Source organism: Cyprinus carpio, chromosome B10 (genome assembly GCF_018340385.1).
Source record: "Cyprinus carpio isolate SPL01 chromosome B10, ASM1834038v1, whole genome shotgun sequence".
NCBI lineage: Eukaryota > Metazoa > Chordata > Actinopteri > Cypriniformes > Cyprinidae > Cyprinus > Cyprinus carpio.
In genome coordinates, this window is record NC_056606.1 from 13,464,965 (window position 1) to 13,487,833 (window position 22,869).

The window sequence follows — 22,869 nt, forward strand, 5'->3', positions numbered from 1 at the left end:
TTAATGACAGAATTAATCAGCAGTGTCTTTACACATCTAATCTTAGAGGACACAATCTCTATTATTCTCTCTCTCTCCCCATTTTGGCACTTTTTGTAAATCAGTCCATACTTTTGTCATTGTGTAATGTCAGAAAGACCCAACAAACCCCCAGCCTGCCTGTAAAACCTGGTGTCATATTAATGAACTCCTCTGATTAGATCAGTAATAAGTCTTCGGCTGCTACAGAGACGGCTAATGATCAGCGGCAATTACTCGATTCAAATGAGCTCCACCTTAATGGAGTCAGATTGTGGCACCTCTTCTGTTGTTCAGTCACTGTTAGCGAAGACGGACTGGTATTATATGCGGCTTCGAGAAATGAAGATGACTGTAGGTTAACATCATCTCAATACACAAGCTAATCATGATTTAATTTTATAAAGAAAGAAATTCATACAAACACTGAAACAAAGAAGCGTAAACTCAATGAAGTAAACTGTAATTAGATGTAAGTGGAGGTTGAAGCATTAAGATTACTAACAGAAAATAAAAATGAAAGATGTTTTTGAAAAGTTTTTCTGAACCATGTGCTAAAGCACTGTGAAAAATCTTTAGGAAACAAATCATCCAAATACAAGTCCCCCAGTGTTGCGTTTTCCTGTTTGAAAAGAGAAAGTTGGACTCACAGGTCGGTGTTTCTTCTGCAGGTGTTTCTTCTTCTTGCTGTGTGTATGGGCCAGGCGAGGGTTGTTCTCCTGGTCAGAGTGCTGGTGCTGGTGGTTGTTGTGGTTGAGGTCCAAGCTCAGCCCATTCGGCACTCGGCCGGGCTTCTTCTTGCGCAGCGGTCCTGCCTGGTTCTGTCTCCGCTCGTGAGGCTTCAGGGTCATGTCTTCTGTCAAAAACAAACCAACAAAAAAACAGATATGAGCGTATAACACTACTTTTGGATTAAACATTTTGACACATGCCATCAAAATGGATTTTTTTTCTTTTCATAATAAATCTTACGGTGTGAAATTCATTAGTGTATGTGTTACGCTACAGAAAAAAAAAAAATTATATCAAAATGTAAGAACTTTTAAGCCTCTAAAATGGCTTTTCTGACTACTTACTTGACTAAGGCTCAGTGGGTGAAGACAAAAAGTGTTATTATGTCTTATAATAATGTACACTTCTCAAGATTAAATTAAATTTCAATAAATAAAATCAAGCCTTTCCAGAAAGTATTTCCCACTATACACCAACATTCAAACGTTTGGGCTTAGTAAAATAAAAAAACAAGAAGGAAAAAAAGCTATTAATACTTTTATTTTATATAGCAAGGGCAGATTCAATTGATCAAAAGTGACAGTAAAAATAGTTATAATTACTTTACTGAAGATTTCAATTTCAAATAAACACTATTCTTTTGAACTTTCTATTAAATCAAAGAATCAAAAAAGAATGGATCATGGTTTCAACCAAAATATTAAGCAGCACAACTGTTTTCAACATTGATAATAATAAGCAATGTTTAAGTCAGCATATTAGAGTGATTTCTGAAGGATCATGTGACATTGAAACTGGAGTAATGATGAAATTTCACAAGAAATATTACAATTTTACTGTATTTTTGATCAAAGAAATGCAACCTTGTTGAGCAAAAGAGATTCCTTTATAAATATATTACCGAACCCAATTTTTTTAAAGGGATAGATCACCCAAAAATTAAAATTCTGTCATTTTTATTTTCTTTGTGCACAAAAAGTATTCTTGTAGCATAATAAAATTAAGGTTGAATCACTGATGTCACATGGACTATTTTAACAATGTTCTTACTACTGTACCTTTCTAGGCCTTGAATGTATCAGTTGCATTTCTGTCTATCCATGGTCAAAAAGATGTAGGATAATTTATTTGACTTGAATGTATCAGTTGCATTTCTGTCTATCCATGGTCAAAAAGCTGAAATTTTTTATTTTTGGTTGCTATTTCATGTCATTTGTAAAGGGACCAGGGTTAATAAAGGACACAGCAAGAAGATTAATAAACAGTAAAGACCATTAATAAACAGCAAGAAGATATTGTTTGTACTAAAACACATTACACAACTTAAGTAGTGCACACTTCAGTAGGCGTATACTTGTCTACCTACAGCAAACATTGTTCTGCCAAGCTGCTAAATAAAATAATCTTTACACCACAGAAAAACAAGCATTTGGATAAAAGGAGTCTGAAATACAGCAGAGGAAGCAGAGGAGCAGCGCTCCAGAACTTTCTCATCCACAGAGGACTCTAGACAGGAAGATCAATATTCAATATGACAAAGCTCATCTCTGCAGGGGAGCTGTGTATCTTCACATATCTCTGCTTACAGAAGCAATCAATTACATTATTATACTCCAGCTATGGAGAGATAGATACTTCCCGTGCCAAAACAGTACACTAAAGGAAAGGAAAGTGAGACATTCGATACAGTTCAGAGTTGGAACGCCTACTAGAAGCAACAGCGCAGTGACTTAGCAACCCTTAGAGATTCAGAATATTTAATGCATGATGAAAATAAAAGAATATATTTAAAGAAAAGAACATTAAAATGTATCACGGTTTCCACAAAAATATTAAGCACAACTATCTATAACATGGATAATAATAATAGATGTTTCTTGAGCACCAAATCAGCATATTACAAAGATTTCTGAAGGATCATGTGACACTAAAGACATCACAGCAATAAATTACATTTAAAAATATATCAAAATAGAAAACAGCTATTTTAAATTTTAATAATATTTCACAATAATGTCTTTACTGTTTTTAATCAAATAAATACAGCCTTGGTAAGGATATGAAACTTATTTCAAACAAATTAAAATGTCTTATTCATTCCAAACATTTGAAAATGAATGGATGTGTATTTTCATATTAAAAACATTTTTTGCTGGAAACATTTTTGAATGAAGAAGCATATGAATCCTTGAATCTGAGTTTTGAATTGATTCACTGAAGCTGACAGTCTGAAGTGATTCACAAAAAACAATGTTTTTTTTTTTTTTTTTGCTACTGTAGTTTAAAACATCTCTGCTTTAACGCTTTTCACACGCAACTTACAACATAAGGCATAACAAAACTATTCTAATGACACACTCTTAAGCAATCTCAATGGTGAAATAAACTATCACAAGCTTTGTCCAAAAATACAAGACCAGTTACAAAATGATGGGCAGCAAAGTGCTGTTTTTAATGTAAAAGTAATGATCATACGCCTCTCCACAGGGCCAAGGTTTTCATATCTAACTTCAGAGATGCAGAAGACTGTCCTTTTTATCTTGTTTTCAAGAGCTCAGCCATTTTTCTAAAATGACAGCTCCTTTTACGCTCTTCATTTTAAGCTCTGTGCGTGTGTGTGAGTAAAATAACGTTGGTGTGCGATAAAAATGAGTAATGGCTCACATGAATGTTTCTTCTCTGAATCAGACAGTAGTTTTAAAAGCCTTCAGTTTCATCAGAAGGTATGTGTATAAAATTAAAAATGAGGAAATGGTTATATACACATCTGTGTGTTTATATTGCATCAACTCAAGCCTCCAGGTGATTAAATTCACCATTTCTCAAATGTAAAGCAAAGTGTTTTGCTGTATCTGATGCAAACCTTCTACTGTGCAAGCGTGTGTGTGTGTTTGAGAGGAGATACACCATCAGCCCTCATCCGCCTGCGGGACTGATCCATCATGTTAAACTTATGTACCAAATCAGATTACATGCTTCAGAGACATTACATGTTTAATAGCCTTGTTCATGTACTTGAAGTCAGAAACATCAAAAGAACTCTCGGCTGAGCAGACGGAGCATGTCAGGACTGCAAGATACGACAGGCTGATAACCAGCCATCAACTCTTCAGCTCTGATAGAGCACTCTGGGTATTTGTGCTGAGGGACAACCTCTATTCATGCCGTATCTCTCTATTCAGCGATCAGAATCATTCAGACTCAAAAAATCAAGCCGTAGTTGATTCATTTCAGCTGCTTGAGAGGAGAGGTTCCTCTTAAATGACATTCAGACGAGGACAAGGATATGTTCAGACATACTACTTACTATATTTGAAAGGAAGCAATATGTAGGCATGGAATATTTAAATGAACAGACAAAACTGTGTATCCCACAAGGCTTTTGACCACAAGATATCACTCATAATTGCAGTAAAAAAAAAATAATAATAATTTAAATATGAGTTTTTTTATTTTTTGATATGTTTTTTTTTTTGTTTTGAGTTGTTTATATATTGTTTGCAGTTGTATCTATTAAAAGGAATAGCTCATCCGAGAATTAAAAATTGCTCAAAATGTACTTACCTTCAGGCAATCCAAGATGTAGATGAGTTTCTTTCTTCATTGGAACAAATATGAGGAAATGTCACATTATATCACTTACTGGATGGATCCTCTGCAGTGAATGGGTGCCGTCAGAATGAGCCCAAACAGCTGATAAAAGTATCACAATAATTCACAAGTAACCCACACAACTCCAGTCTATCAATTAAAGTCTTGTGAAGTAAAAAGCTGGGTGCTTGATGTTTTAATCAGCTGTTTGGACTCTCATTCTGACGGCACCCATTGATGGACAAGTGATGTCATGCTAAATTTCTCCAAATCTCTTCCCAGAAAAAAAGAAACTACATTTTGGATGGCCTGAAATTGTGTAAATTATTAGCAAAACGTAATGTTTTTGTTTGGGTGTAATTATTTTATATTATTATTTTTTTTATTATTTTTTTTCTTCAAAATGCATCCAAGTTCAATCAAAAAGGACATAAGAGCATACAATAGGCATTGATGTATGAAGGGAGACTTTAGAGGCTGGAGGAATATGGGGGGGGTCTGGAAACTGGCTGAAATGACAGAAAAGCATATGAGATCATAAAGGATATGGAAAGTGAGCTTGTCAAGTATACTGTGCGTGAACTTGAATGGCTTTTCCACAGCAATCACGTCCATGATCACTAGCACTCGAGAATGTGCTGAACCACAGCCAAGGTGGTTCTGGGACACATAATTCAACGGATGGGCCTAATTCGATGAGGTTTTCTTCTGCAGGAACTACAATGATCTTTCGACAACATGGCAAACTTCATCAATCCATCCATCTGTAAGCACATCTGGCCCTAATGTGCATCTTTCAGTGTGAATTAAGTGTAACAACATGTGATGCTGGTAGAGGAAACATTAGAAGTTCACTCTGGGAAAACATCTGACGATAAACTGGGTTTGCTCATCTATACTTGTCTAGTCTATCGTTGGAAAAAATATCAAAACCTACTTTTTTGGTTATTCTAGAAAACTCTTATATCTGCCTTCCTTTGTCTGTAGCATTCTTATTGTATAGCACATACTGATAGGACAAAATGTTTATCATTCTAACATTCAGAATGAGTGCAAAAAAAACTTCAAATAAAGAAAAAAACCTGCTTTCAAATTCCGCTATGTTAAGACAAAGAGTGGCTTCCATTTCTGAGAAAACTTGTTTTAATTTTTTGTTTTATTTGTATATTTTTTGCCATTTCCCAAGAGATTTAGCGATGTAATCTTTGGATACAAGAACAGCCCTAGATCTACCCACAAATACACATAACACACAAGCTCCCTAGAGTTCACTTTGCTGCCTTGCTTTCTAGAAGTTCTTCTTTTGCTGTGGGGACTTAAAAACACCTCCGTACTCTCTCACACACACCACCACCCAAAGACAGCAGCTTTCAAGTGCAAAGTAGGTTTTACAGTCTACACAGATTTTATTTTTCATCTCCTTCACCACAAAAATGTATGATGTCTGAACAGAAAGAGACACATTCAGACAACAGACAGATAGACAAATGCGCAGACATGCCCCCTCAGATTTATCAGCAAAGCAAATTCTGAATCCAAAACTTTTTTGAATGCAAAAATTAAAAAAGGACCTTATCAAAATCAGTTAAAAATACTAAAATTGTAAACACTCTAAAAATATTATAATTGTTAAAACATTAGAAAATGAAAATGCTATAGATGCTGAAGGTTTTACTGAAAATATTACCCAATTATGAAGTAAAAATAAGACAGTATTCATGTAAAAATTAACTACCATAAAATCAACTCATTGTGCTGAATTAAATGAACAAGACAACATACGAATTAAAAAAAAAAAAAAAAAAAAAAAAAAAACACGGTCGAGTTTTTTCATATTTGAAAAATAAATGGGTTTCGTGTGTATAGGTATATTTTTAGTTTTCTAGTTAGTTAAAGGGATAGTTTACCCAAAAATGAAAAATTCTGTCATTAATTACTCACCCTCATGTCGTTCCAAATCCGTAAGATCTTCGTTCATTTTTGGAACACAAAATAAGATATTTTTGATGAAATCCTAAAGCTTTCTGACCCTGCATAGACAGCAATGCAACTGAAATGTATAAGCCCCAGAAAGATAGTAAGTCCATGTGTCATCAGTGTTAAAACAGTCCATGTGTCATCAGTGGTTCAACCTTAATTTTATGAAGCTATTAGAAAACTTTTTGTGTGCAAAGAAAACAAAAATAATGACTTTATGCGTCATGGTATTCTCGTTAACGTGTCGAATACTGAAACGGAAAAGAAGACACTGTTGAATAAAGTCATTATTTTTGTTCTCTCTGTGCTGAAAGTATTCTCGTAGCTTCATAAAATTAATGCTGAACCACTGATGTCACATAGACTATTTTAAAAATGTTCTAAATTATTATAAGCATTATTATAACCAGTCACACACGATTATGCTGAGCTTATGAATGCAATGGCCAATCAGAGGCATTCAGACAAGTCATCACTAAAACAGCAGAGTTCCGTTGTTCAGCATGCGCTGACTGAATTCTAACTCACAAATTTTCTCATCATAAACAACAAATTGCAGATGTATGTGCGATGTATAAAAGATTTATTCATCATACAGTGTAGACTCACGCTAGACTGAGCTTGTGATGATGTTCTTTGGTAATGTAATGTCCTTTGCTCGTTTTCTGTAGCTGCTTTTTGAATAACTGAGAAAATGTAAGAATTATAATTAGTAACTTACGATGTTTCTATTAATTTGGTATCATGTCAAATACAAATTCAGTCATATTAAATACATTAAGCTGCTTTTAGGCTTACACTGGAGTTGGTTCGCTTTCCGGCAATGAAACTAAGTAAATAAATAATTAAATAAATTAGAACGATAATATTGCTCATGTATCGCGATCTCACAGGCTGACGATATGACAATATCGCCAAACACTATCTTACTACATTTCTGGGCCTTGAATGTGGTAGTTGCGTTGATGTCTATGCAGGGACAGAAAGCTCTCGGATTCCATAAAAATATCTTAATTTGTGTTCCGAAGATGAACAGACAAAAAAACAAATACATTTAAAATAATATAAACAAATAATAATAATAATAATAATGACAAAAATGTGTGTATAAATTATGAATCAATTTATTTCTACTTATTAGTATAATTATTACATGCATTAGGAACAAACAATATTATAATTCATGTATAATTAACATTAAAATTAGGGTAAACTGTGAAAAAAATATGTAAGTAATGTCATTTAATGTAAAGAATAAAACATTTTTATTCTTGTCTTATCTTGCCTAGGACCAAAAAAATAAAAACTGCTGTAGAAAGACAACATAAACAGTATGTGACATACTATTTATTCTATAACGTGCTGTTTCCCAACCCGTGATAATAATCTAAGGTACTTTTTCCTCTGCGGTGTGGTGCTAAAACATCCTCCTGATTCATTAGTGACACATATGAGGGCTATGCTCACTATCCTACAGATGCAGGGGATGCTGACGAAGCAAACAGGAAAACTCCCACTCCCTTTACCCAACAGTAAATGAGAGAGACAGAAAGAGAACAGCATGGGAGACCTGCACTTCGATCCCATTCAGTGATTAAACCTCTGTTCTACAGCAGAGCCACTCCAGGGCTCAGTTCCCCTGCCAAGCGTAACTACACAGGCTTTTGTGAGATGGAGAGAGAGATTCTGTCTATGGCCTCTCTGTTTTATTAGTCTTATCTGTGGCCCTCAGGGAAGATATTACTTCTTTAGTCAAAAAAAAGAGAAAGAAATAACGAAAAAACTGCACTAACAGGAAAGCACAAGACATAAAGTGTTGCTTTGAGACTGCGCAAGAAGCAAAAGGCTTTTGTGACCAAGCAGGCGCCGATTTAGAAAACATAACAGCAATTTAGTTCCATTCCAAAGATGGATGGAGGGGGTGAAGTAGATGAAATGAGAGGAAGAGGGACCTGTGCCCTCCACATGAGTGAGTAAACACCACACGTCCATCTGTCTTCTCACTGAGTCACGCTCTACACTGCAAACACATGCTTTAGCAAGTTCCTGTCTTGTTTTTTTCAGAAAATTAAATAAATATTCTGGTGGAAATGGTGTATGATAGGAATAAAGGCCCATTCACAACAAGTACAATAACTTTAAAGATAACAATGATAACTGTATTATCGTCCACACCAAAGGATGACAGTGTTCTGTTCATTATAAGCATGCGCTGCAGTTTGGTCATCTCTTTAAGCAGGATGACTTTTGATTGGCTGTCAATGTTATAATCATTCATCAGTTAACAACACTTAAAAAAAAAAAAAACAATCAGACTTTTTAGTATTAACATTTCATGTAATAAATTAAATGAAAAAAGAGTACATTTACAATGTTCTAAAAGATTTCTATAAAAATAAAAGACTGGTTAATTGAACTATCATCAAAGAATTCAATTCTTAAAAAAAGAAAACAAAAAAGGTTTTCACAAAATATAAAGCAACACAACTAGTTCCAAAATTGATAATAAGAAAAAATAAGACATTTCATGAGTATTTCTACTGGAGTAATGGCTGCTGAAAATTCATAGGAATAAATTAGATTTTAAAATATTAACTTAGTAAACAGTGTTTTTAAATAGTAATAATATTTCACAATATTACTGCTTTTACTGTAGTTTTTATTAAATAAATGCAGCCTAGTTGAGCGTAAGAGAGAGAGAACTTAAGAGTGTATATATGCTGTTAAAACACACACACACTCACTCACTCAGCCACTCGAGGCCATGCATTACACTGATTTTACCATGGCCTCTTGTGACTCATTGCTTTAGTAACAGCAGGGGAGAACAAGCCGATGGCCTTCAAACGCAGGTTAAAAAAATCAACTCTATTACAACAAAGGTCAACCACCCTCCACCATCCGCCACTCATCAAAGAGAATATTTCATTAGTTCGACTCAATAAGCAATACGGAGAACGATAAGAGCAGGTTTAAAGATGTAACTAATTAAAGGCCTGGCCTATCTAAAGAGTGTGAATCCTTAGAGGGAAGGGGAAATGAAGACCCCATACAGACCGAAGAGGTCATGCATGGTCGGCATGAAAGGCAAACATCTTGTTCTGAAATCAATCACCCTGACAGGAAGGGAGAGGAGCTTGTGCTTTGAAGCCCTCTGCCTCCTTCCGTCCAAGTAATGGAGCTCAATCGCTGACAGATGGAGGGAGCGGCGGGGGGAAGCGAGGGAATGAATAAACAAATGAACGAATGAAGCAGTCTGTGACCATGGGGGGGAAGTAGGTCATTCACGCTTGGGCAGTTTATACAGATTCACTGTAACAAAGCTGTTCCTTTAATAGCAGAGATCTGGGCCGAAACGTATTTTCATCACATTCTATGACACAGAACTTTTTAGAACTAGCTTTTTTTTAAACGAATGTTCACCAGGGGTCCTATTAAGGGAACCCAGAATCCTATCTTATCTGTTTAGTAACATGAGGATTTCAGTTATGATCTCATTTAGAACATCCTAATTTATGACTTAAAGGGACAGTTCAACTAAAATTTAAAATTCTGTAATAAACTTACCCTATGTCATTCTTATGGAATCATGATTCCACCCCAGGATACTTAAAAAAAAAAAAAATAAAAAAAAAAAAAAAAAAAAAAGGTAATTGCAACTTTTGCCAAAAAAAAAAAAAACCCACCGTGCAATGTGTTGTGGGCAATATTAACTGTTAGAATGCGCATCGATCTGCACTTCGAATTTTAATGTCAAGTAGTAGACCATCTGGGAATTTTCGGCATACTCTTTTCTACTTACTATGATTTGGGACATACTAGCTCTATTTTCGAATACTATTTAGGACGGATAGTAGGCGAATTGGGACAAAGCACTTTTTTTTATTAGGTGGTGGCGGACAAAGTAAACAATTCAGAGAGAAAAAAAAATCATGTAATCTTGGAATTGCGGAAATGCGATTCCATTTGTTCCAAAACTGTTTGACTTTATTTGCATGGAACATAAAATAATATTGTGAAAAATATCCTTGTGTTTTAAACCAAGCATACTGCAGCATGATAGATGATACTAAAACTAAACAATATGCAGTCTGGAGTTGCTTTAGCGTGGTTTTTTTGTGAACTAAATGATTAGCAAAGTGCTCTCCTGCGGTTCTAAGCCATACAATCACACCACAAGATGAGAAGCATCAAAGAGCAACTCAAGAGCACATCAAAAGCTGCCAAACAGGTTGCTTCGTGAGAGTTGCCTTTTATGTTATGAGAGGGCAAAGTCTTTTAATTAAATTCACATGAGACAAAAGAATCAGTTGGTCCGAGAGCAACGTCTGGATTTAGCCAAGGCAATTAACATGATTATAATAGTCATTTAATTCTACGGGATAAAACACTTTTCCAACAGCTGGCTTCAGCCAGTTTTTCAACATCAGGATGAAAAATAAGGGAAAACTCAAAAGGGGCTCTGGGGGTAATTATTAAATATCTAATAGCTTTATAACTGATGAGTACAAAATGATGAATAATTGTTCATGGCTCTCATGTTTGATCCCCAGCCTATGCTTGACACTGCAATGAGTTCACACGAGGCCTATTTCACTGTTTGTACTGCACATAAAATAGTAATGTTAAGTTAAATTTAGTTAAATAGGTCAAATAAAGTGTACACTTTAATAGCCCATTATGATAACAAAAGCATTATCAAATTTTATTTTATTTTTGAAAGGATTCTACAAAATACAGTAAAAATACTAGTAGTTGTGAAATATTATTCTAATTTAAAATATTTATTCCTGTGATGCAAAGCTGAATTTTCAGCATCATTACTTACATCATCATATGATCCTTCAGAAATCATTTTAATATGCTGATTTGCTGCCCAGGAAAAATATCTTATTATTATCAATGCTGAAAACATCTGTGGAGCTTAATATTTCTGTGGAAAACAAGATCCTTTTTTTTTTTTTTTAAAGATTTCAAAAGAACAGCATTTGTTTAAAATAGAAATGTTTTGTTTATAAATGTCTTTACTGTCAGTTTTGATGAATTTAATGTATCCTGAATAGAAGTAGAAAATTCTTTAAAAAAGAAGTAGCAACAACTGCCTTCTTTTAAAAAGTGATTCTATATGAGTGAGACAATAAATAATTCACTCGGTTAAACTGATTGAAACACTAATTCTTACAATAAAATAAGCGACTGTCTATATGAATCACTGATTTATTCAATCAAGTGATTTTTTATATAAACACTTGTTCATTTAGGATATTGCTGAAAAATTTACAGTATAAACAACAGAATAAAAAATGAATGCTATGCTCTTCTGTATTACATCAAAGGTTTAAAAATTAGTAGTATGTGGTGCAATGTTAACTAGGCTGTAGAGACAGAGCGCAATGTGTAATAATCTGAAGACCATACCCACCTGTGGGGGTGGGGGGTTGGGGTTGGGACGACAATCCAACGCTCTCTATTGACTTTCTATTGCGGGAAGCTGCCTCCTTGTCATTTCTGACTTATATAAAAAAACAGAGCAATGCCTAAAAATGCTATGTGACAAGGTGTACAGGCATGGCCTAAATACGCTCTGTCTCTATAGGAAGTATAGTGTGACAGTATACAATGCGCAATGGATTTTTACTGTAATGTAGCAGACTGTGTATTGTTAGTGAACAGAGTGTGTGTTGTAGACAGCATGTTAGTGGTGTAGTCTAGTGCTGAGTAAGGCTGCAATATGAACAATGTTCTCACTGAGGGTTTGTCCATTCACTGTGACACATGACCTGATTCTTCACCCGCAGGCTAACAACACCCGCACACACAATGTTACAAAGGCTTCTAAAGAAGAGCTTTGCTCCCCACTTATTACACACACTCTATCAGTTTACCCTTTTAACCTACTTTCTCTCTCTTTCTCTCTAGCTGCAGTGACTCATGGGCAGTAATCCACACTAACGCCTCAGGAGTCCTGAGGTTCATTACATATTCAAACACTCCACTAAACACACTAGATCCTGCAGTCTGTTTTAAGATGGTGTGCTTTTATGCTGATGTCAAATCAATAAAAATGGCAGCTCATCGGTCAGCAAATTGTTCGATACACTCCATCACTGGTTTATGCTGTGATCATTGTTTATGCTCACTGTTGTTCTGTTTCTCTTCAGAGAAGTCACAGGTTTTTGTCTGGATGTTGAAATCTAGATGTTTTGAAACCTTTGGCAACACAGGCAGGTGTGAATATACACTCACAGTATGCTGCCCAAAAAAGATGTATAGGGAGGCAGCTCAACTGAGTTTTGAGTCACAATCAAACCAAACTGTCACCACTTTAGAGTATGTTTTTCAGGAAAGATTTGTAGTGAGTTATTTAGAATTCGTGCTCTACATTTATAGTGCACACACACAGAGCAGTGAACACACACACACACACTTCCGAAACACCCGGAGCAGTGGGCAGCCATTTTATGCTGCGGCGCCCCGGGGAGCAGTTGGGGGTTCGGTGCCTTGCTCAGGGGCACCTAAGTCATGGTATTGAAAGAGAGAACTGTACATGCACTCCCCCCCCACCCACAATTCCTGCCGGCCCGAGACTCGAACTCACAACCCTTTTGGGAGTCCGACTCTAACCATTAGGACCCACGACTTCTTCCCCACAACTTAAAGGCCAATTCAGTAAAAAAAATGCATTAATTAATGAACTGAATTGAATTAATTTAAAAAAAGCATTAATTTTGCATGTTGATTTTAACACTGCTACCCACAATCCAGATGTTAATTGCACATGTATAGCACTGTACCAAGAAACACAACTTTCCATGTAAATTTTATTATAGGTTGTGCCTTGTTCACCAAAGTCTGCCGTATTTGCTGTGGAAAATAGTCATTAAATTAGGACCTAAAATCAAAATCTCGATTAACCAAACATTTTACCTCGATTACGATTAATGAATGATAGTTTTATTTATTTGGCCTCATATTTCACTGAAGGTTTATACTGTAAATATGCTCAACTATCAAGGGTGGGATATTTTTTCTAATTAAAGAGTGCATTTCTTATCTTTGTGATTTAACTGAAGGAAACAAACTATGGTTATTCATTGAATTTTTAGAACAATTTAAATCAAAGCTCACATTTCTTGAAATGAAAACATCTTATGAAAAAAGTCACATTTCAGTTTGAATGTAAAAAGGATATTTTCACATTACAAAATATGTAAAAAGCATATTTTAACACTGCTTTGGTTGCTCAGATGACTCAGAGTTCAAGTTCTATGTTGCTTCCATGCCGCTGTCTGGACAGAGTCACGTTTTTTTCAGTCCATTTTTTTAATTAAAGCAATCGCCCTTAGCGATCCGACGGAGGGGAAAACGCTGGGGAAAAACATGATTGGGCTAGTTTTGGTCTAGTTTTCAATAGCAATCTGGCTTGTTTTGTTTTCACAGACCTGGCAACCCTGAGGAAAGTATTAACAGGATTGAAAAACCGGAATAACCAACATGGGAAAAATACGTCGGTTAGAGTTTCTGAATTTCGGTTTCAATTACTTTTCGATTAATTGTCCAGCCCTACGTTAGAAGAATTTTAATTACAAAGAGATAGATGTTTCTGTGTATTTCCTATTAGTAATCTTATCAAATGATAGAGAAGAGCATAATAACCATAATAACCAGAGCTGAGCTGAATTTTAATAAAACAGAAATATTAGTGGGTGCAATTCATATTGAATTCCATCTCACACTCTTTTCACACACTGCTTTCCAGTGGTCAAGATCCTACTGCCATTCTATTCTCATCTGTTTGTATCGAGCCGATAACATCTAAAAAATTGCAGGCCCTACAAAAAAGAAGAGCAGTTAGTGCTAACATTACCTCAGTGCGCTACAATGGAAAAAACGCTGTGCATTTTAATCGAAAACACATTTGAGAAACAATAAAAAGAATGAAATACATCATGAGCGAAATACATCACACACACAGCCCCATAAATATGTTCCCATAAACCTTTTTGGTGACCTCATGCCAGTCCGCTTGCGGGATTCCATGGCTTGAGCCCCTTGTGTCGTACAGGCAATGTTGCCTAGCAACAAGGTAGAGAAAGCAGATCAGTACATTTTGCTGATGAAGTCTAGCCAGCAACAGCCACCGAGCGAGAGATCGCATAATCCATATCACCTTACATTGTGTTCCTCTCCTCAAATTTATCAGTACTCTACTTTTTCTACAGTTTGGTTCCATTAATTATACTTTTAATTCTTTCTCTTGTACCTGTGCTCCACCTGCTCTAGGAATATTGTCATTTTAAAGTATTATAGAAAACAACAACTGATGATCTGGCTCATTAATTTGTATAGTGCTGTAGACAATTTGGTGTTTGCAAACAGAGGTGATATTTTTTGTGGGCGGAGCCTATGTAGACTGTTTGTTTTTTTCATTAATTTGTGTTGTTTTTTGTGGGGGTTGGTTTTATATTGTAGGGGGATATGAGAGTTTTCTAGTAGCAGTCTATGGTTTTTTTATTCAGAATTGACATTCTTAATATAAATTGTTTTATATATTTTAAAATTGGAGATATAATTGTATTTTTGAGAGAATATTGTGAGTTTTGTGGGAAAATATGTAAATGTTGTGAAAAATTTTATGGGTTTAAATGTTATTTCATTCTATAACTGTAGGGCTAATACAATATGTCTGCTATGAACTGCATAAGTGAATATTATGTCCTATTGTTTAAATCAAATTTATGCTTTAAAAGTAGAGTAATCACAGCAAGTTTCATCCATAGTCTGTCTGCATTGAGCTTCAAATGGTGTCTTTGATGACAGCATTCTATAAAAATAATTAGCAGATTACAAGTAAAATAAAAATCATTAAAACAAAACGCTTTTGGATTGCATCATGAACTGTGGCATTTTAACTCAATTCCTGTTGAATACTAAATAAATAAAAAAAACAGTAATATACATAATGTCTTATTGGTAACAAATTCTCTATGCACTGCACTAGTTCAGACACTACATAGGGTTATATTTCCACTTGCACCATACAGAAACAAAAGTTCAATGCGATGTCAAAACGTTGATCATGTCACAAAGAACTTGTTTCCATCAGCACATGCAGCCACCCTGACTGCAAGGCCTGCTCCTTACAGACAGCTGGATCAAATCTTCTCTCAGTCCAACTGTTCCTCCAGTTCCAATTCTATGATTCCAAAACAGCCGGATACTAATGAAGCCATGATTCTACGACCCTATTAAGTTCCATTTCATTCCATTCCCACTATACGTACATAAACCACCGCAGACATACACAAACCCAACCTTCCCGAGGGCTCGTGATGGGCCACCTGCTCCAGTGCAGGCCTGAGGGGCTTTAAACTAACAATGTAACGTGAAGCCTCTCACTCTCCCTCTACACTAATTAGACCTGAATCGAGAGAAAACCACACCAGTAAGGCAGATTTAACATCTTACCTCAAGAGAGCTAATGAGAGTTTAGAGATTCATTCTGAAAAGCTCATTGACTACACACAGACTCTGTGAAATCCTGGCATGGCTGTGGTAAAGACGCACATCATGAGCCAAATTCTACAACAAAAAAAAAACTGTTTTGAGTAAAACAGTCCAAACAATGAAGCAAAACATGTAGAGTAGCTCAACACAAAGAGATTAGATAAATACAAAGTGAAAGCTTTGGCTCTAATGCATTAAACATACTGACAGACACTCGAAACTTGTCCAAAACTGCATATCAAAGTGAACAGAAAATCAGACTTATTTTTTCAACATCTGTCTCTAGTTGTTTTACCCTTAGACACTTTTTTTTGGTCTTTTCTGTGTCTTACCAGTGCTATCTGCTTATGCAAGCATCACTGTTTTTGTTGCGCATACTAAGGATCAGGGATTTGAACAAACCCCAACCTAAACATTAAACTTCAGCGTGTAACTCGTCCCAAACCATGCTACGCACATGAATGAAGCTTTAAACATGGATGGATGAAGAAACAATAATTGTTTCCTGATAAAACAGGTGAACAAATTCCTCAGATTTACACTACAGGAGGCACCCTAGCTAAGATATTTATAATTAATCTAATATTTTATATATATATATATATATATATATATATATATATATATATATATATATATATATATATATATATATATATATATATATTTATATATATATATATATAAAACAGGATATTATTGTAACAAGTCTATATTTTTTGATGTTTTACATATTTCAATTAACATTCGATTCTAATACAGTATTACTTAAATTAATGTAACTTTTCTATTTAATATTACCCTTTTTTAGTACTTAGTTTTGAATCAATTGCATTTTATTAAATCAACATTTTGTGCACCGTTTGGGATTTATTTTAGGTATTTTCATTGTATCGTATTCAATTAATTCATTAATTTATTTTTACTATACTTTGCAAAATACAAATGATGCAATGCTGCAAAATATAAATGATGCATGTCAAATAATCAGAACACACTCCAGGCCAGATGTCTAAATATCAGCTAAATAAATAAAAAAATTTAAAATCATAAACCACACACTCTCTGTCCTTCTAAAATCTCCTGTGTGATCTCACACACCATCTAAAGTTAATGACATGTCTGATTATTTGAGATGGTTGTGATCCTGCATACCTCTTCTGGAATCCAGCAAGACAGACAGCCAGCTGGTGTGTTTGGAAAGGTGTCAAACCCACATCTGCAGCCACTGACAAGTCAATAACAGCTAATGAGAGGTTTAGAGAGGCTCCGAGTGGCGTAAACACACACACACACACACACACACACACACACAGTCAATCATGTAAGAGGGTTATTATTGGGATAATTAAAGTGTGCTAGTTATTGTATGATTAGGTTTCAGTTCCACAATTAACACTTAGGTACTATCTATAATCACACTTCTCTTCCACACATCATGTGTAAGCAAACAAACAGCATGGTGTGTTTACATGGCATGGCTGAGGGATGGTTCTGAAGCACGAACGACACAAACAAGCAGTTGTTATGCCATAAAGTCAGCCTTCCGTGACAAAAAACAAACCCATCTAACCTCTCTCTCGCTCCCTGAAGAGTGCTGTCTGATTAATACGTTTCCAGACAACCTCCTTCATCTCTCCCTCTGTTTCTCTCTCTCTTCCGTCCACCAGAGCAATTACGGCTCTTAACAGCACTAGATGAACTCCACAGTGAAGTGATCTGCAAGCGACTAATTGGCTCCCCTCTAGTGGAGAGTGGCCTTCTTTTGTTGAAGTTGCTCCTTTAGATGGTTGTAATAGACCATCTGTCTGCTCTTCCATTAGAAACGCAGGCCTGCATGTTTGTTTAAGTGTGAAACTGCCATTTATGAGTCATTAAAACAGCGACCGACACCTGCAGATCAAAACCAGAGGTCTTTTCAGGATCACCTGTTCAATGTTAGTTGATATTCAAGTCTAACCTGATTTGATATAGAAGGTGACAAGCCTTTTTCATATGAATATGAATATATAAATCTGAAAAAGCTGACAGAGACAAATCAGAATAAGTTTAAATCCACCTAAGAGCAATAAATGTCCACTGCTGACTGACTCTGACTGGCTGATGTCTTTGGTTTTTGAACACAGAAAATGAGACATAAAAAATTTAGAACACCCAAAATGCAGCCTCAGATATTTATGATGTAATGCTCTAAAAATGACTAGCGGGGTATAAAACAGAAAAAAGGAGAAGGTATGCTACAGAAACATACAGTAGCTGTAAGCTACGTTGTCCTTTGCTAGCTATCAAAGAAACTGAGTGACAGACTGGAGACTGCTACCGTGCCACCGGGAATCAATTACAAACCAGTGGAGCAGAAGTATGGACACTTTAATGTTGAAGTGTTATGAATTCACACACACAAACACTGAGGTGTCATACACTTATTTTGGTGAAGGGCACCAGGCACATTTCTGGCTCTCTTGGTGGTCTAGGCATATACAGTCTAGGCTAAATGTATCTTTTTGGCATATACAGTTTGCATATAAAAGTTAGGGTCAGTAAGATATAAAATAAAATAAAATAAATAAACAAATTTATTCAGCAAGGATGCACTAAACAAACAAACAAAAAAGACTCCAGTCACACTTTATTTTAAGGTCCAATACACTATTAAGTGCAACTTACCCCTAAATAAACTCCTAATTTGCTGATTATTAATAGTTAATAATGTTGTTAATAGTTAATAAATGCTGTTCTTTTGAACTTTGTTCATTGAAGAATCCTGAAAAATGTCTCTAGAGTTCCTGTGGCTCAGTGGTAGAGCAATGTGTCAGCAGCGCAAAAGGTTGTGGGTTTGATTCCCAGGGAACATGTTAGGTAAAAAAAAAAAAATGTATAGCCTGAATGCACTGTAAGTCACTTTGGATAAAAGCGTCTGCTAAATGCATAAATGTAAATGTCTCCAAAAATATAAAGAAGCACTGCATTTTTTACATTGATAATAAATAATAAATGTTCCTTGAGCACTGAATCAGCATTACAATAATTTCTGAATGATCATGTGATGCTGAAGACTAGAGTAATGATACTGAAAATTCAGCTTTACCATCACAGCAATAAATTGCATTATAAAATATATTACAACAGAGGACAGTTATTTTAAAATGTAATAATATTTTACAACATTACTGTTTCTACTGTATTTTTGGTCAAATAAATGCAGGCTTGGTGAGCATAAGACACTTAAAAATAAATAAAATAAAACAATATAAAACAAACAAACTGGCCCCAAACAGTATTTGTGTGAATAAACTTTTTAATAAACAGCTTTAGTAACATACTATACTCAATTTCATCTTTATTAAAAACTGGAGCAGAACATAATGAAAAAAAAGGTATCTTCACACATTTTTCAAAAATCAAAATTTGCAAAAGTGACTAAATATCAGCTAAAATCATAATCTGTTCCTGTACAATAAAGTAATATGGTGGATTTAAATAATTCTATGCCAACTCTCAAGTTAGAAAATTCTTACACTATGTATAAAGCAAGACTCAAACGCTAGCCTATTTTTAAACTTAAAGGGTTAGTTCACCCAAAAATGAAAATTAGCTTGTGTTTTACTCACCCTTGAGGCATCCTAGGTGTATATGACTTCCTTCTTTCAGACGAATCCATTCAGGTTATATTAAAAGTTGTCCTTGCTATTTCCAAGCTCTATCTTTGCATTCAGCGGGTGTTGCAGTTGAACAGTCCACAATTCATCAAATAAAGCACGCGCATTCATAATAAAATGTGTTTCACACGGCTCTGGGGGGTGAATAATGGCCTCCTGTAGCGAATCCATGTGTTTTTATTAGAAAAATATCCATATTTCAAACCTAATGAACACTTTTCTCTCACTTCTGGTATCTGTCATACGCGTAAGCCGTTCCGGCGGATGACGTAGTACGTCGGCGTTGTGTGATTAGTGACGAATGCGGAGAGAGAACAAAACAAAACGCCAGTCACTAATTAGAAGTACAAACACAGGATTTGCAAAGAAAAATGTCAGAGGATTTCAATATGAACCAAGAGGAGACTCGTTTTCCTTTGCTAAGGAAACTTTGCTTCCTTTGCTCCTATAAACAAACTCGAAAGACTAGCATATCTCAGAGGTGCGTGCGCTGCATCATCCGCTGGAACGTCTTCTGCATATGACAGATAATGGAAGTGAGAGAAACGTGTTTATTACATTTGAAATATGGATATTTTTCTTACAAAAATGCATGCAATCATTACAGGAGGCCTTTATTCACCCCCTGGAGCTGTGTGAGGCACGTTTTATTATGAATGCGCATGCTTTATTTGACGACTTGTGGACTGTTCAACTGCAACATCCGCCGACTGCAATGATAGAGCTTGGGATAGCCAGCACAATTTTTTATATAACTCCAACTGGATTTGTCTGAAAGAAGAAAGTCATATACACCTAGGATGCTTTGAGGGTAAGTAAAACACAGTCTAATTTTAATTTTGGGGTGAACTAACCCTTTAAGAAGTTCTTCATTTTGCAGTATATTAGTATAGGGCATGTTAGCCTAGTGATGCAGTCTTTGTTGCTCTTGCTGGGGGACCTGGGTTCAACTCCCATCTTAATATGTGAGTGTGTAGTGCACCCAGATAAACACTTTCTCTCTCACAGACACACAAGTGTGGGCACCTGATAAAATGATTACACACCACAGCACCTGCATCACTTGACGTCATGAGATCAGACTTGAGTGAATAGACTAGATCACATTTCTTCTCATTACAGCCATTAAAGAGTCATTTAAGATATCATATGAAGGGGCCTCTCAGAGCCGCAGCACAGAAATAGTCTGCCTGGGAAATCTGGGCCACGGCTAGGAAGCTAATGGCCATAAACGCTGCACAAATTAACCCGTCCTGAGGACCTGACCGTATATAGTACACCTCATTATTATACATTTATGTTAGTTATTGAACTCCCATTGAATTACATTAATGGAAGGGCCTGAGGGATATGTGGGGTCCAATATATCAAATACTTGGATGAGGGCTCTTTTAAATTAAGCCAATAAGCAACCACCCAAAACTCCCTAGCGACCACCTAGTAAAGCTCTAGAAACCAGCCAGAACACCTTTGTAACCACATAACAATGATTTAGCAACCATTCAGAAGATTATTTAAGTACATTCTAAATGGTCATGCACCACTCAGCACTATATATATATTTGGCGACTAGGTCTATATTACATGTTATACCTTAAAAATTTGCATATAATGCCTTTTTTCCTGATTGTTTTGCGATCGCAATATTTGCTATGTTCACGTATTAACTGAGACGATGCGCATCAAAGATTTAGTGGAAAAAAGAGTTTCAAACAGTCCTCATCTCTGCAGTGCTGACACAAACCTGATAAACGCAGCTCAGTTGAGCAGCGCGAGAGAGATCGAAATAACAGGTAAAGCTGTCAGCTGTGTGGATATTGGCAATATCGTTAACATATCTCATTTATAATCATTACCAATATGGCTTCTTCTCAACGAGATCTTAGGGCTATGATGTGTTCTGTTAATGCGTGGACATCATTATTTGAAGCGCACTTGCCGTCCAGTAATAGCAAAAACTTTGTGCTTTGTTACTTTTTACTTAAAGTATCAGCTTTAAAATTATTCAAAATTCATATTGAAATTTAGACAATAAATACAGTTTTGGCGCTCTTTATTGTGGCATGCGTGGTTACTTTAGTGCCTCAGTTCAATGGGCAAGTAACCCATTTAATCTTTCTCTTTACTACTATAGTACATAACGAAGATGAATTAATATCAAAAGGTAGGCTATTTTATAAGAGAGCCTACAGTACAACCTACTGAAATGTCTCGTGTAGAAGCTCATTCAGTGTTTCAAACTGCGGAAAACGTGTAAAGCTTGTAAACATTGAAACGTAATATACATTTACCTCAGAATAACCATTCGGTGTCAATAAGCTCATCAGTCAGTTTGAAAAATCATTTTGCTATATTTATGTGCTATTGCATTTTAATATTTTTACTTAACCTGCTGTCTACATGATTCAACTCCTCCTATAAAACTGCATTTTACTAATTAAGAAAAACAGACTGAAAATGTGAAAGACCTACACTCTTAAAAATAAAGGAGGTTAAAAGATTCTTCACAGATCCATTTTTGGTCCCACAAAGAACCATTCAGTCAAAGGTTCTTTAAAGAACCATCTCTTTCTCAACTTTTTATAATCAGAAGAACCTTCTTTCACCACAAAGAACCATTTGTGAAACGTAAAGGTTCTTCAGATGTTAAAGGTTCTTTATGAAATCAATTAGACAAAAAAGGTTCTTCTATGGCATCGTGAAGCACCTTTATTTTTAAGAGTGTATGACAACATTTACAGGATGCACTGAGGAGGAGCCCAAACTGGCCAAGTAATGCTAATGGTCCATCATATTGGTACAGATAATGAACAATTCTTTGTGACTGTATATTTCAAGTTGGAAAAGACATTTAGTTACAAGACAAGATGGATTAAAATGCTGATAAAGTCAAGAAAAGATTAGACATAAACATGACAGTATGACTGAAATGTTAAAATGTAAAAAATAAAATAATAATAAAATAAAAAAGTGACAAAAGTGACATGACATACAGCCATGTATGGTGACCTATACTCAGAATTCGTGCTCTGCATTTAACCCATCCAAAGTGCACACACACAGCAGTGAACACACACACACCATGAACACACACCAGGAGCAGTGGGCAGCCATTTATGCTGCGGCGCCCAGGGAGCAGTTGGGCAAGGGGCACCTCAGTCGTGGTACTGCCGGCCCGAGACTCGAACCCACAACCTTAGGGTTAGGAGTCAAACCCTCTAACCACTAGCCCACGACTTCCCCCATAAATAAAACACATTTATTCTGTGGCACCTAAAAAAATAATTTCCCTCTAACCACTAGCCCACGACTTCCCAAATAAATAATTTGGATTTTTTATTTTTTTTCTTATGGGAGCCAATGGCTCCTTTCTCGAATTTTTGGA

At 35.7% G+C, this 22,869-nt stretch overlaps 1 protein-coding gene across 8 annotated transcripts in view; it reads right to left on the bottom strand.

Moving 5' to 3' along the window:
- auts2a (activator of transcription and developmental regulator AUTS2 a) overlaps positions 1-22,869 on the bottom strand; it is a 333,955-nt gene that overhangs the window by 260,108 nt on the left and 50,978 nt on the right. For all 8 annotated transcript variants that reach the window (XM_042732629.1, XM_042732628.1, XM_042732632.1 and 5 more), the window contains one exon: positions 669-874. In XM_042732629.1, coding sequence (XP_042588563.1) covers positions 669-869 — 201 coding nt within the window. In that variant the 5' untranslated portion in view covers positions 870-874. The remainder of the gene's footprint in view (positions 1-668; positions 875-22,869) is intronic.